Here is an 11,816-nt window from a genome sequence, read left to right as displayed (position 1 = left end):
GCTGAGCAAGGGTACCCACAGGGATTAAGGCCTGGGGTCTGGGTTCTAGAAGAGCCCAGGACAGCAGATAGCTTGCTGCAGTCCATCCTACCTGCTACCAGCACAGGCATGTGCTCTGCCAGGCTGCCGGGGAGGACCCCCGCCAGCTCGGTGAGGAGGCTGAAGCAGCCCTGGCGGGCCCTGACGCTCCGATCCTTAAGCTGCCGCTGCAGGGCCTTGATCACCAGAGGCACCTGTGGGCAGTTTGCAGGAGATAAGTGACCACCCAGGAAAGCTGGCTGTCCCACCTAAAAGTGGGGCGCTTTGCCCTGGGACAGGCCCATGGAGGACCCCCAGTGGGGGAGGATTGCTCCATCCCCAGCTTTCCATCACACCCTCCATACCAGACACCTGATTCCATATGCAGACCCTCTGCAGTCAGTCCTGTTCCTGGGCCCTCTTTACAGATAAGGAGCAGGCCAGAGAGATGAAGTGACTTGCTCCAGGTCACCCAAGGCAGTCTGGCTCTCACCCCTACACTCCATGAGGGTTAAGCACTGAGGCCCCTTTCCCTTCCCTTGCTAGATTCTCTCCCCAGAGGAACCCAACTGTCCCCTGAGCTTCCAATGCCAGTGAGGCAAAGACTCCCAGATTTACATCTCCAATGTCAGACTTGTGTGCTTGCCGCCCAGCGGACCTCTGAACATGGGCATCCAAGGACCTCCCACATAAACGTCCAGAACAGAACTTTAGATATTCCCTTCACATGTCAAGGAACTGCAGTTCACGCTTTAGCCAGAATCTGGCATTCACATGACACCTTCCTGTCCCTCACCCTCCACATCCAATCCATCAGTGTGACCCCAAAACTTCCCCTCCAGTCTAACCAGTCCTCTTTCCCCTACTCCCAGCCCACAGCATCATCCCTCCCACTTGGACAACTAGCTGCTGGCCTCCAGCGGCTATTCTTTCCCGCCTTGTTACAGTCCATTTCCCCCCCATACAGCAGCCAGCATGAACTCCTTCAAATGGGAACAGGATCCTGTAATTCCCCTCCTGTGGCTTCTAGGCTCTTGGAAGAAAACTGAAACTCCTTCTCAGGGGGCCAGAAGCCCAACTGGCACCGTCTGTCTGTCCCTAGCCTGTGTGGTCCACAGGCCAGTGTCTTACCTGCCACGGTCCCCGCTGGGCCTCAGCACCCTACAAGGACTGGGGACACCCAGGGCTCAGGGCACACACCTCAGTGGGTGGACAGACGGTAGGGCAGCGGAACGATGGGAAGGTGGATGGATGGGAGGGTGAGTCCTGAGTCAGGGAGCGAGGATGGGAGACAGAAGGAGGCATGCCCACCTGGCTGCGCAGCGCGTGGAGGCTGATGCCTGTCTGGGTGGGCTCCTCCATGGACCCCATCCACCCCTTTGGGGGTCGCGTCTGCCGCAGCAGCACAATGTAAGCCCCGAAGACATCGGCCTTGACATTCTCCTCGCGTTCCTTGAAGCGATGGATGAGCGCGGGTGCCAGGGTGCCATGGAAGTCGGGCAGCAGGTCAGGCCGGGAGCCAATCAAGGCTGCCATGCACTTGGCTGCGGCCCGGCGCACCTTCCAGCTCATGTCATCGTCATCACTGTACTCATCTTCACTCTCTAGGGCAGGAACAGGATACTCATGGAGCCCCTGAGTGCTGCAGCCTGGCCCCACCAGGGCTGCCTGCCGGGAGGGGGCTGGGAGGAGGGAGCCAGGCCTGTTCCAACGTTTGATGACTCTTTACAGGCTATGAGGAAGGTTGCCTGCCCTTTAATGAACAACTACCGTGTGCTAGAGGCGATGCCGAGCACCTCAGATCCACAACCACATGTGAGCCTCACAACTGACTGCCTTGTGAGATGGGGGTTATTTTCCCTCTGTAGAGATGTGGAAACGGGGGAGAATGGTTCACCCCAACTTACTTGAGCAGGGATATAGCTGGAGTGAGACCAGGATGCTCCCTTTGCCTCCAGACCCTTCACTGTTTTGCCTACATCAGGGACAAAACGAACTTTACAGTCATTAGTGAGGATTTCAGAGAATCCATTTAGGCACAAAATCCATCCTTGGTCAGAACTGAACTGTGTGATGTTTCACTTATTAGGATTGAGAAGGGAGAGATGACAGGCCTTGCTTTGGCTTCCTCCCTCCCTCTATCTCCAGCCTCTCAAGTCCTGATTCTGGCTTCCAAGCAGGACTACTAACAAGGAAAAGCTGGGTTTGTGTGGCTTTCTATTCTCCAAGCACCCCTGAGAGGACAGAGCTCATCAAGTCTTCACCACACCTCAGGAATGAAGGTGCCTTCTTGTCATTTTACAGATGACAAGAATAAAGCTCAGAGAGGGTGAGACTCTCCTGAGGACACACAGCTAGGAAGCAACAGAGCTGAGATTCAGGCCCACGAGGCCCACCCATACACCTAGGGAGACACACATGAAGCTAAAAGGGGGATGGTCCTAACTAGGGACACCACCAGGCACAGACCCAGAAGCCAGTGTCTTCTCTCTACCCACGCCACTCTGTAGATGACTTTCTACAACTTTCAGAGCACTGGTGTCTGGAGAAGCCATAGAGGGCCATGTGGATGGTCCCATGGATATGTCCTGTCACCAGAGCAGATGTCCTCTGATGGACTGTGGTTTGTTACCTCCACCCTAGGCTACCCAGGAAGAAACACCCATAGCTCCAGGCTACTGACGAGAAAATGCCCATCCTCCCTGACCTGGGATTCGAGGCCCCAACATGCAAGTCCAATCTCATCTCCCACCATCCCATCTTATTCTGAGCACCCCACCAGACCCTAAGTCCCTTTCCTCCATCAATGCCCTGCTTCTAGGGCCCAGGGCCATCAGTCTGGGTGACAGGTAGGACAACAGGCACAGAAGGAAGGAAGCCACTGCATCCATTTCCTATCCAGGCATCTCTCCACTGTTAGTATCTATCAGTCCACCATTAGAGCTTCACTCTGCTGGGTTAAAGCATCGCTTGGAAGCCATTACTAAGGAGGCAGAGAGATGGCAGCATAGAGGTGGGGATTCCAAGGCCCAGTTTTGCCACTTCCTAGCTGTGTTATCTCAGGCAAATCTCTTCTCTAAATCCAGGTTTCCTTGTCTGAAATATGGTGATAACAACAAGCACCTGATTTTCTAGTGTTATTGGAAGGAGCATGAAATGAGAACGCTCAGGACACCAGTAGATGTTCAGTAAATGGCAGCAATTACCACTATCATTACCCAGATCTGTGCATAGGGTGGGGGCTTTGGGGAACCCAGGTCACAGAGGGCAGGACTGGAGACCAAGGAAGATCAGGATGGGGGTGCTAGGTGGGCCTTGTTTTTGGCTGGGGAGATGGGGGGTATCCCAGGAAAGCTGCCCCCATTTCTGCCTTCCAGCCCCAGTGACAAGTTGGCCACCCACCTTGCTCACTGAATTCATTATCTTCTGTCTCCATCTGCTCCTCATCCCCGTCACTGTCGTAGTTATAGTTCGGGTCATGCTTCATGTACTGGAGGCAGAGACTGGTCACATTGGGCACATGAGGACCCATCTCCTTGGGGCACCTGTAGGTGGGATGGGGGAGGCTCTGCTGGACAGGCAGGGGAAGGTAGGGGGTGGGCCCAGTGGTGAGTCCTGAGATCTAATTGTTTTGAGGCTGGCATCCTGCCCCACCCCTTCCCCACCAAATTCCCAGAGAAACCCTGGGCCCCCATCTCCTGGCACCCGCACTGCACCTACTTCCTCAGGAAGGCCTCAAGAGCCTGGAGGCAGGACTCCCGGAGCTCATCGTCGTCCACGTTGCAGAACTCCTCCACCAGGGGCACCAGGCGGTCCAAGTGGGCCCCTACAGGGCCAGTTGTGTCACTGAGGGCCAGACACTTTCCCAGGCTCCCTCAGCCCACAGCACTTGTCCCTGCTCTTGCAGCCCTGACCACTGCAAACTCAACTTGGTGGCTTCAGAATCAAGCAGATGTCAAGGTTCTAGCCGTGTCTCTGCCATTTAAGAGCTATGTGGCCTTGGGCACACCACAACACTTCTCTAACCTTAGTCTTTCCAACAGCGATAACAATGCCTACCAGGCAGAGATTTGGGTGAAGGTTAATGACATGATCCACATAAAGAGCTCCCCCTAAGTCCTGACACATGGTAGGCAACCAAGAAGCATCTGTCGTTGAAACTGTTACTCATGTCCTCATCTTCTTCCCTGCACTAGGTTGCAGCCCTGGATGGGAAACATGGAAATGCAGGTACTGCTCTTATGCACCAGGCAAGAGCAGCTCTTGGTGCTTTAAAGATTATCCTAGCCCTTCTTCAGTCACAGACTTCCCCGTTTTCTGTCCAACTGACCATGAACCCTAGTCTGTTCCTATGCAGGCTCCCTCGCAGGTTCATACTCCCAAGAGTGACCAACTGGTGGCTGTTGTTTGAGGGGGGAATATGGACAGAGCATGAACTTCGGGGTGGGGTCCCCGTGTGTGTTCATAAAATCCCTTAAAGTGAGAGAGCCAGAGGGGAAAAAGGTGCAGACCATGGCCAACTCTCCCCACACTGTTTTGTTGCAGCCCAGAACTCCGAGGTGCTTGAAAATAAATGCAAATCTGCAGGATTCCATTTCTATAAAATTCATCTCTGGTGACAAAAAGCAAAGCAGTGCTTGCCTGGAGTGGACTGAAAAAGGGCACAAGGACACTTTAGGGGGTGATGGAAATGTTCTGCATCTTGACTGCAGTAGTAGTTTCACAGCTGTCTGCAAAGGTCAAAACACACTTAACTATGCACTTTAAGTAGTGCAGTTTATTGAATGTACATTATGCCCCAATAAAAAATTTTAAAAATTCAAGCTTGGCCTCTGGCTTGTTATTAAAGTATATCTGTCAAAGTAGGAGAATAGAACATACTGTATTTCATTTGGTGTTATGATTTATTATTATCCACGAGCCTCAGAATAGGTAGGTCAGGCTCCGAAGCACATGGAGCTCAGGGCCCACCCACTGCCTCTCAAGCTCCGCCTCCCGGTTTCAGGTGTGTCAGCCACGCCCCCCTATCTGGGAGGTGGCTGACACTCACACTCCGCCCCTTATTCTCAGCTCGGACCCACCCCTCACCCCCGCACCTCCCTGCCTCAGCAGCGCCACCTCACCGAGGAGGTCTCTGGCCCCAGGCTCCGCAGCACCTCCCCTCCTCGGCCCCGCCCCTTACAGAGGAGCTCCACCCCCTTACCGAGGCGGTGGCCTGCCTGCCGGCCGACGCTACCCAAACATTGGATCAGAGTGCGGATGGCGGCCGGGCTGGCAGGTGCGTGGAGGCCGGGCAGCCGATCCAGCAGGTGGTCCGCGAGCTCCACGAAGAGGTCGGTGCTGCAGGCTGCCGCCAGGTGGCCCAGTGCCCCGACTGCCCTCTTGCGCACGGCCAGGCGTGGGCTGTTCAGCTGAGGCAGCAGGCAGTGCAGGAGGCTGGCGTGGAAGGCACCCAGAGGGGCACCCAGCCTGGGGAGTCAGAGAGGATGTCGGACGGGGCCTACCTAGCAGGCAGCCTGGGCTAGGCACCTCTCCTCTGCCCAGTCTCTCCAGGTCTCCTCCCCATAATTATGATAACCCAATGGCCCTTGGTAAATGGAAAGGCACCCTGCAACGGTGTAGAGTAATTATTTATTATCACACAAGAGAAAGCAGAGAAGGGAAGGGACTTTCTCGAGACCACTCAGCCAAGAAAGACAAGGCCAGGACTTGAATCCAGATTTCCAGGTTGCTAGCCAGGGGAGAAGCCCTGATGGTAATGGAATGTAGGGGACACCAGTGGGGCTGATTTCCTAGGAATGTGGTCACACTCTAAACACACACACACACACACACACCCTATTAGTCCATTCCCTTCACTGAGACCACAGTGGTCTAAAGTCTACTTCTGACCTGATCAGTCCTCTGCCTAACTCCTTCAGTGCTCTTTGGATAAGCTGAGCTCTGGGCTCAAGGCAAGAGGCAAAACCAGAGAATGGCTTCTGCACAGGGAGAATGCAGCCCCCTACCCACTGCAGCAGCCTCTATCCTCACCTTGAAAACCAGGCCTGTGCATTTTCTGTCCCATACGTATGCTGAGACTTTTTCTTCTCTTGCTCCACACAAACACATTGGCCTCACACTCCTATATCCAGCCCACCTCTCTCTCCTAGATTTCATTTTTCACTTGTTTGTTCACCTCCTATGCTACAGGGCCTGTGTTGGAAGCTTGGGGGAAATTACACTGGAAATTACACTCATGGAGTCTTTGGTTGAGTGGGTGGCCCCCAGGCACCTCATATTCAACATGCCTCAAATGAACTCCCCACACACCTGCTCCTGTTCCCAGAGTGCACCCCACCACAGCCAATGGCCCTGTGCCTGTTGTCCCCAGTTAGTAAAGCCAGACCCTGCAGGTGTCATCTTTGAGTCTTTGCCCCTCACCCACCCCAAGTCCTGTGGATTCTATCTCCTACATACAACCTGAGGGTCCCCCCAGAAGCCTCCTAACCAGTCTCCCTGCCCATTCAACCCCTGCCATCTACCGTACACACAGCAGATAAGGAGTCTGAAACACACAAATATGCACAAGGCATTCCTCGACCTCTGCCCTGACCCTTGCCCCCACTCCTCACACATTCAGTATCATCCTTAGTCACTCAGCCTGCAGCTCCTGCTCAGCCCTCGGCCTCATCTCTCCACACCAGCCTCTCCACATTACGCCCCAGCTCCATGCTGTCTCACACAAGCCCCAGGATCCCATGTCTCTCTAGCCTCTGCCTTCTGGGCCGTGGGCAGTGTCCCCCTTTTGCCCACCCAATCCTGGCCAAGTTCAGCCCATCCTTGAAGGCTCATCTAGCAGGACCCTCTCGAGGAAGGTCTTTACCCCCAGCTCCTCCTCTGAGCTCCTAAAGGCTCTGCTCTTTCCTGTACTGTTGTTCTTATTGCACTTAGTTTATGCTGTTTGTGAGCTCCTCCCTAGGAGGGCCCAAGACCCATGTAATACCATATTCCCAGCATCTGTTCAATACCTGACATCTTTCTGGGTCATGGTGTAGGTGTTAAGTCTTGGGACGCTGAATGAATGAACAGTTTTAAAGTGTACGGTGCAATTTAAAACGAAGGCCCAGCTCTATTAGACCAAAAGAAGAAAAAGAGGAAGAGGATGAACACACATAGGCTTCGGGGCTTGGAGTGACCTGAATTCAAACTCCAGGTTCTGCCATTTACTGTTACCTTGGTACCAACAGTGTGACCATGGGCAGGGCTCAGAGACGATAGAATTGTGATGAAGGAGCCTCTCCTTTGCAGGGCTGCTAGGACACTTAAGGAGCACGGAGCACGAAGCACAGAGCCTGGCGTGCAGTTAAGTGCTGCTGGCTCTGTGGATCTGAATCCCTCTCTGTCCCTGTGTCGCCCTTCCCCCTTCCTCCTTGCCTAGGGTGGCCTCCCGCACCTGCTCAGCATGTCAGAGAGGATGTCCAGGGCTTCCAACTGCACAGCCACATCCTCTTGCTGGGCGATGGCGCTGGTGAGCTGGCCAGTGATCTTCCGGCACACGTTGGCAGCCAGGCCAGAGCCTGCACAGAGCACAGGGATGGCACAGTGAGGCCCAGGGCTGGCTGCCACCTCTGGTGGCCCTGCTCTGGTTATATTCCTGAGCCTACATCCCCAAGAATCCAGCTGACCCTGGCCTTGACTGGCCCAAGGTCTGACCCAGAGTCTGACAGCCAGGGAAGCTGATGAATTGATGGCTGACTCACCCCATATCCAGCCCCTCTGCCTTGTACCTGCTAACGAGGGAGGCAAGGAAAGCTCCTTGCCTAGATTCCCTTCTTGCTAGCAGGGGCAAAGTGATCCTGATCCAGCCAGTGAAATATAGGTCAAAGCCTTCTGAGGGCTTCTGGGGAAGCATGTGCTATTCTTAAAAGATGCACAGACCTTACCCCTGTCCTAATTGAGCTGCTGAATGAATTGGTGCAAAAATGGAATGATTGATCCCTCCAGAATTCTGTGAGAAAAGCAACCCCGAACTCCCTCAAGCTGTCATTAGTTAGATTTTTGTTACTTACAGCTAAAGCCTTCCTGACACAGAGCCAGAACTTAAAGCTGGGTCTGAATTTTCTGCCACTTACTAGCCGGCTGGTGTTAGTAAGTACCTTCACCTCTCTGGGCCCCAGTTTCTTTAATCAGAAAGTAGGACAAATAATGACAACGCCTAATCCCTGGGACCTGGGTACCTGTGGCTGCAGGGGGGAGCTCCGACAGGACAGTCTTGAGGCCGATGCCAGCGATGTCTCGGAGCTGCTCCTTATCTGACCGCATATTGGCACAGAGGGCATCCACGATGGTCTCCACCTGGTACTCCTTCACTTTGCCCACCAGAGGACCCAGGCTGAGCAGGGAGGGAAGAGGACGTCCAAAAGCCCCAGGCTCAGCCTGAGTCATGCTGCTCCTTAGGTTCCCTCAGGCCTGTGGGGCCACATGTGCTGAGGAAAAGGTCCCAGATCGACATGGGACTCTCTATTTGCCAGAAAGAGAGGCAACCTCTTGTTCTGCCAGCATCGTTCCTGGCACCTTCCAAGCCAGCACCTACTCCTGGGTTTTGCATGTCAGTATATGGCCAAACCCCTGAACCTAGTAACCTCAGCTGGAAACCACGGAATGCCCTAGAGATTCTCAAACTTGAGCGTGTATGAAAATCCTCTTGGAGGAGTTGTTAAAACAGACTTCCAGGCCCCACCTACATTTTCAGACTCAGGAGGTCTAGGTGGGGCCGGAGAGTTTAAATTTCTGGCAAGTTCTCAGTGGATGCTGATACTGGTGGTCCAGGGACCACACTTTGAGAACCTCTGCCTTAGAGCCTTGTTTTGCCAATCACAGTCACAGAGCAGCTTCACGAGCATCACCAGCATCACCTGGAACTTGTCAGAAATGCAGAATCTCAGGTCCTACCCAGGACCTATGGAACCAGAATCTGCAGTTCAACAAAGGCCCCAGGTGATTTGAATCCACATTAAAATTTAAAAATAACTATACCAGATACACTTGTTCTCAGCTTTAACTGTGCACTGCTATCACCTGGGGCGTTTAAAAAACTGCTACCTGGGTGCTAGCCTCAGAAAATCTGAGTTAGTTGGTTTTCAGGTGTGGCCTGGAAAGTGGGAGTTTGTTCCTGTTTTTAAATTTTTTTTAATTAATTTATTTAAAAGATTTTATTAATTTATTTGACAGAAAGAGAGATCACAAGCAGGCAGAGAAGCAGGCAGAGACAAGGGGAAGCAGGCTCCCTGCTGAGCAGAGAGCCTGATGTGGGCCTCAATCCCAGGACCCTGAGATCAGGAACTGAGCTGAAGGCAGAGGCTTAATCCACTGAGCCACCCAGGATCCCCTGTTTCTACTTTTTTAATTCCCTAGGTGATTCTAACATGCAGTTAAGATTAAGAACCTCTAACCTAAATGAATTCTGAGATGAGGGTATGCCTTTGAATGGAGATTCCCAGGTGCTACCTTCTCACCTGCCTACCTCAGATTCCTCCCTCCACCTCTCCTGCTCCTGAGTCCGAATCCCTGATGGGGAATACATAGATTTAGCAGGGGTCCCAGGGAACTGCAATGCATACCAGTTTACAAACTGTGGCTCTCTTTTGACGGTTTTCTCCATCAACTCTTCTAAGTACTCATGTGGTCTCCCCTTTCTGCCTTCTATAGTTTGATTAGGGTGTAGTGCCCTCAGGAGAGTTCTAGAAATTCATGGGGGCCTTTTTTGGTCATAACTGATGAAATGTCACTTCTGGCTTTTATTTTGGGGTAGGGGGATGCATGTGGCTGGGAAAGACAATATTGCAAAACAAAATATGTTCCATGTCCAGCTGGAGTTTCTAACACCCCACTGGGCATTTGTATAGAAAAAAAAAAAAAACTTTCCATAATTATCTGAGTCCAAAATCTAATTTCAATTTGCATACAATTTACATATAAAGTAACAAGTATATACAAAGTACTTTTTACATTATTTTAGTAAGTTCTAAATTCCCCAAAAAGGAAGATTGTACTTTGTTTTCTGGAAAACTACCAGATGTTTGCCATTTCAGGAAATCTCATGGCTAATTCAGAAAATCAGCACCACAGTGCTGCTCGTGGGAGCTGAGTCCCCAGCATTCGCACCTACCTGCCAAGGGCCACGGCATTCACAGTTAGTGCCGGCTTCTCATGACTTTATTATCCCCTCAGTCAATGTGCCCAAGCCTTCACATACGGGAACACACGCTACTGTATTGTTGGTTCTGCTCGTGGTAAACCACCATCCACCCTCTCTCCCCGACATGGCCAGAGACATGCTTCCAGACTACAAACATGACCAAATCACGTTCCTGCATGAAACTCTACTGAATTTCCTCTGTTCTTGGGATCAAGTTGAAATTCATGAGGATGGCCCAGAATGCCTGGGTCCAGCTCACAGAGTGCCGTTCCACAGGCAATGCCCCAATTCTCTGTTGACTGTTGATTCCTGCCATTCCTCAGTCCTCCACCAACCCACACCCTCGTGTGCCCTGCACACACCTCGTCTTGTTTTTTTAGCTCTAAAGGTAACTGGCCAAGGTCTCAGAACTACAACCTCAAGGTGCCTAGGGCAAAGGCTTTTGGGGCCCCTCTGGCCCTTCAGCTCTCACTACTCCCTCTGCATGCCAGCATGACCTTCCAGCTGCTGGCGCCTGCATCTCACCCTGAGGGCTTTCTCTGGCAGGAGGGGTAATGGAATACATAGCCCTCCATGCTACATACTACCCCAGGAGCAGCCCTAAACCAGCCTGACAGCCCGTGGGTAGAACACTCCACAGGGCGTGTCCTACACTATGTCCCAAAGGCCCCCAGTAGGGTTAAGCTCCACTGGCCGACAGCAGTAAGTTGCCTGATCTTTCACACATTCTTGGCTTTCTTCCTTCCCTACCTCACTTCCCTATTCCCCTACCGGAGTTTTCTGGGATCACTTCCCAAATAAAATTGCGCTTGAATCCCTGCCACTGGGTCTACTTCTGGGGGATCCAGACCAAAGCACTGTCCAACTCCTTTGGGGCTTCAAGAGCTGCTCACAGCAACTACTCTCTCAGAGACTGTCCCCCAAAGGGACAGGGACCCCTGCTGTCCTCCCACACTTGGCCTTGCCCCATCCCCACAAAGGCCAACACTCACCACTTGACGGCCAGGTTCTGCACCTCACCGTTCTTGTCCTCCAGCAGCTTCAGCAGCATCTTCACCACCTTGCGCTCACTATCCTCGTCCAGCTGGATGGAGTCCTTCTGCAGCTCCGACATCAGGTCACTGGTGGCCATGAACCTGGGCAGGCGGGCAAAGGAGGATTACTGAGCAGCTCCTGGGCCCCAGTGTTATGGGCAATATCTTAGAGTTCCCCCAGGAGGAGACCTCAATACAAAGACTGTAGGGCAAGTAGATTATATGGGCTGGAGGCGCAGTCGGGCCACCACTAGGAGACCCACGGGTGAGATACCAACCACCACGTCCTAGCAGACTAGGAGTGTCAGAGCATGCTGGCTAAGTGCTGAGTACTTTGAGTTTGGTGGCCCCTGCTTCTATCACTCATGGAACTGTGAACTTGGACTAGTCACCTCTCCTTTCGGAACCCTAGTTTACCTGTCAGAAAAATGGGGATAAGCACAGCACCCGCCTTGTGGGGTTTTATGGAAGTTAAAATGAAATAATATGCGTGATGCCCTGAGCACACAGTGAGCACTCAGTAAGTTGCACCACCATTATCATAACAGCTTGTTACACATTCATCTCATTCATGCCAGAAGGTT

General features: G+C 52.6%; 1 protein-coding gene across 3 annotated transcripts in view; it reads right to left on the bottom strand.

Moving 5' to 3' along the window:
* The window catches only part of CAND2 (cullin associated and neddylation dissociated 2 (putative)), a 33,697-nt gene that overhangs the window by 16,184 nt on the left and 5,697 nt on the right, over positions 1 to 11,816 (bottom strand). For all 3 annotated transcript variants that reach the window (XM_032358121.1, XM_032304944.1, XM_032312503.1), the window contains exons 3-10: positions 11,191 to 11,334; positions 8,238 to 8,392; positions 7,454 to 7,577; positions 5,222 to 5,487; positions 3,739 to 3,844; positions 3,421 to 3,563; positions 1,330 to 1,622; positions 92 to 233 (exon numbers count right to left, since the gene is read on the bottom strand). In XM_032358121.1, the coding sequence (XP_032214012.1) occupies positions 92 to 233; positions 1,330 to 1,622; positions 3,421 to 3,563; positions 3,739 to 3,844; positions 5,222 to 5,487; positions 7,454 to 7,577; positions 8,238 to 8,392; positions 11,191 to 11,334 (1,373 nt within the window). The remainder of the gene's footprint in view (positions 1 to 91; positions 234 to 1,329; positions 1,623 to 3,420; positions 3,564 to 3,738; positions 3,845 to 5,221; positions 5,488 to 7,453; positions 7,578 to 8,237; positions 8,393 to 11,190; positions 11,335 to 11,816) is intronic.

This window comes from Mustela erminea, chromosome 1 (genome assembly GCF_009829155.1).
Source record: "Mustela erminea isolate mMusErm1 chromosome 1, mMusErm1.Pri, whole genome shotgun sequence".
Taxonomy (NCBI): Eukaryota; Metazoa; Chordata; class Mammalia; order Carnivora; family Mustelidae; genus Mustela; species Mustela erminea.
The sequence above is the reverse complement of the archived record's forward strand: the minus strand, read 5'-3'. Positions and strand labels throughout refer to the sequence as shown.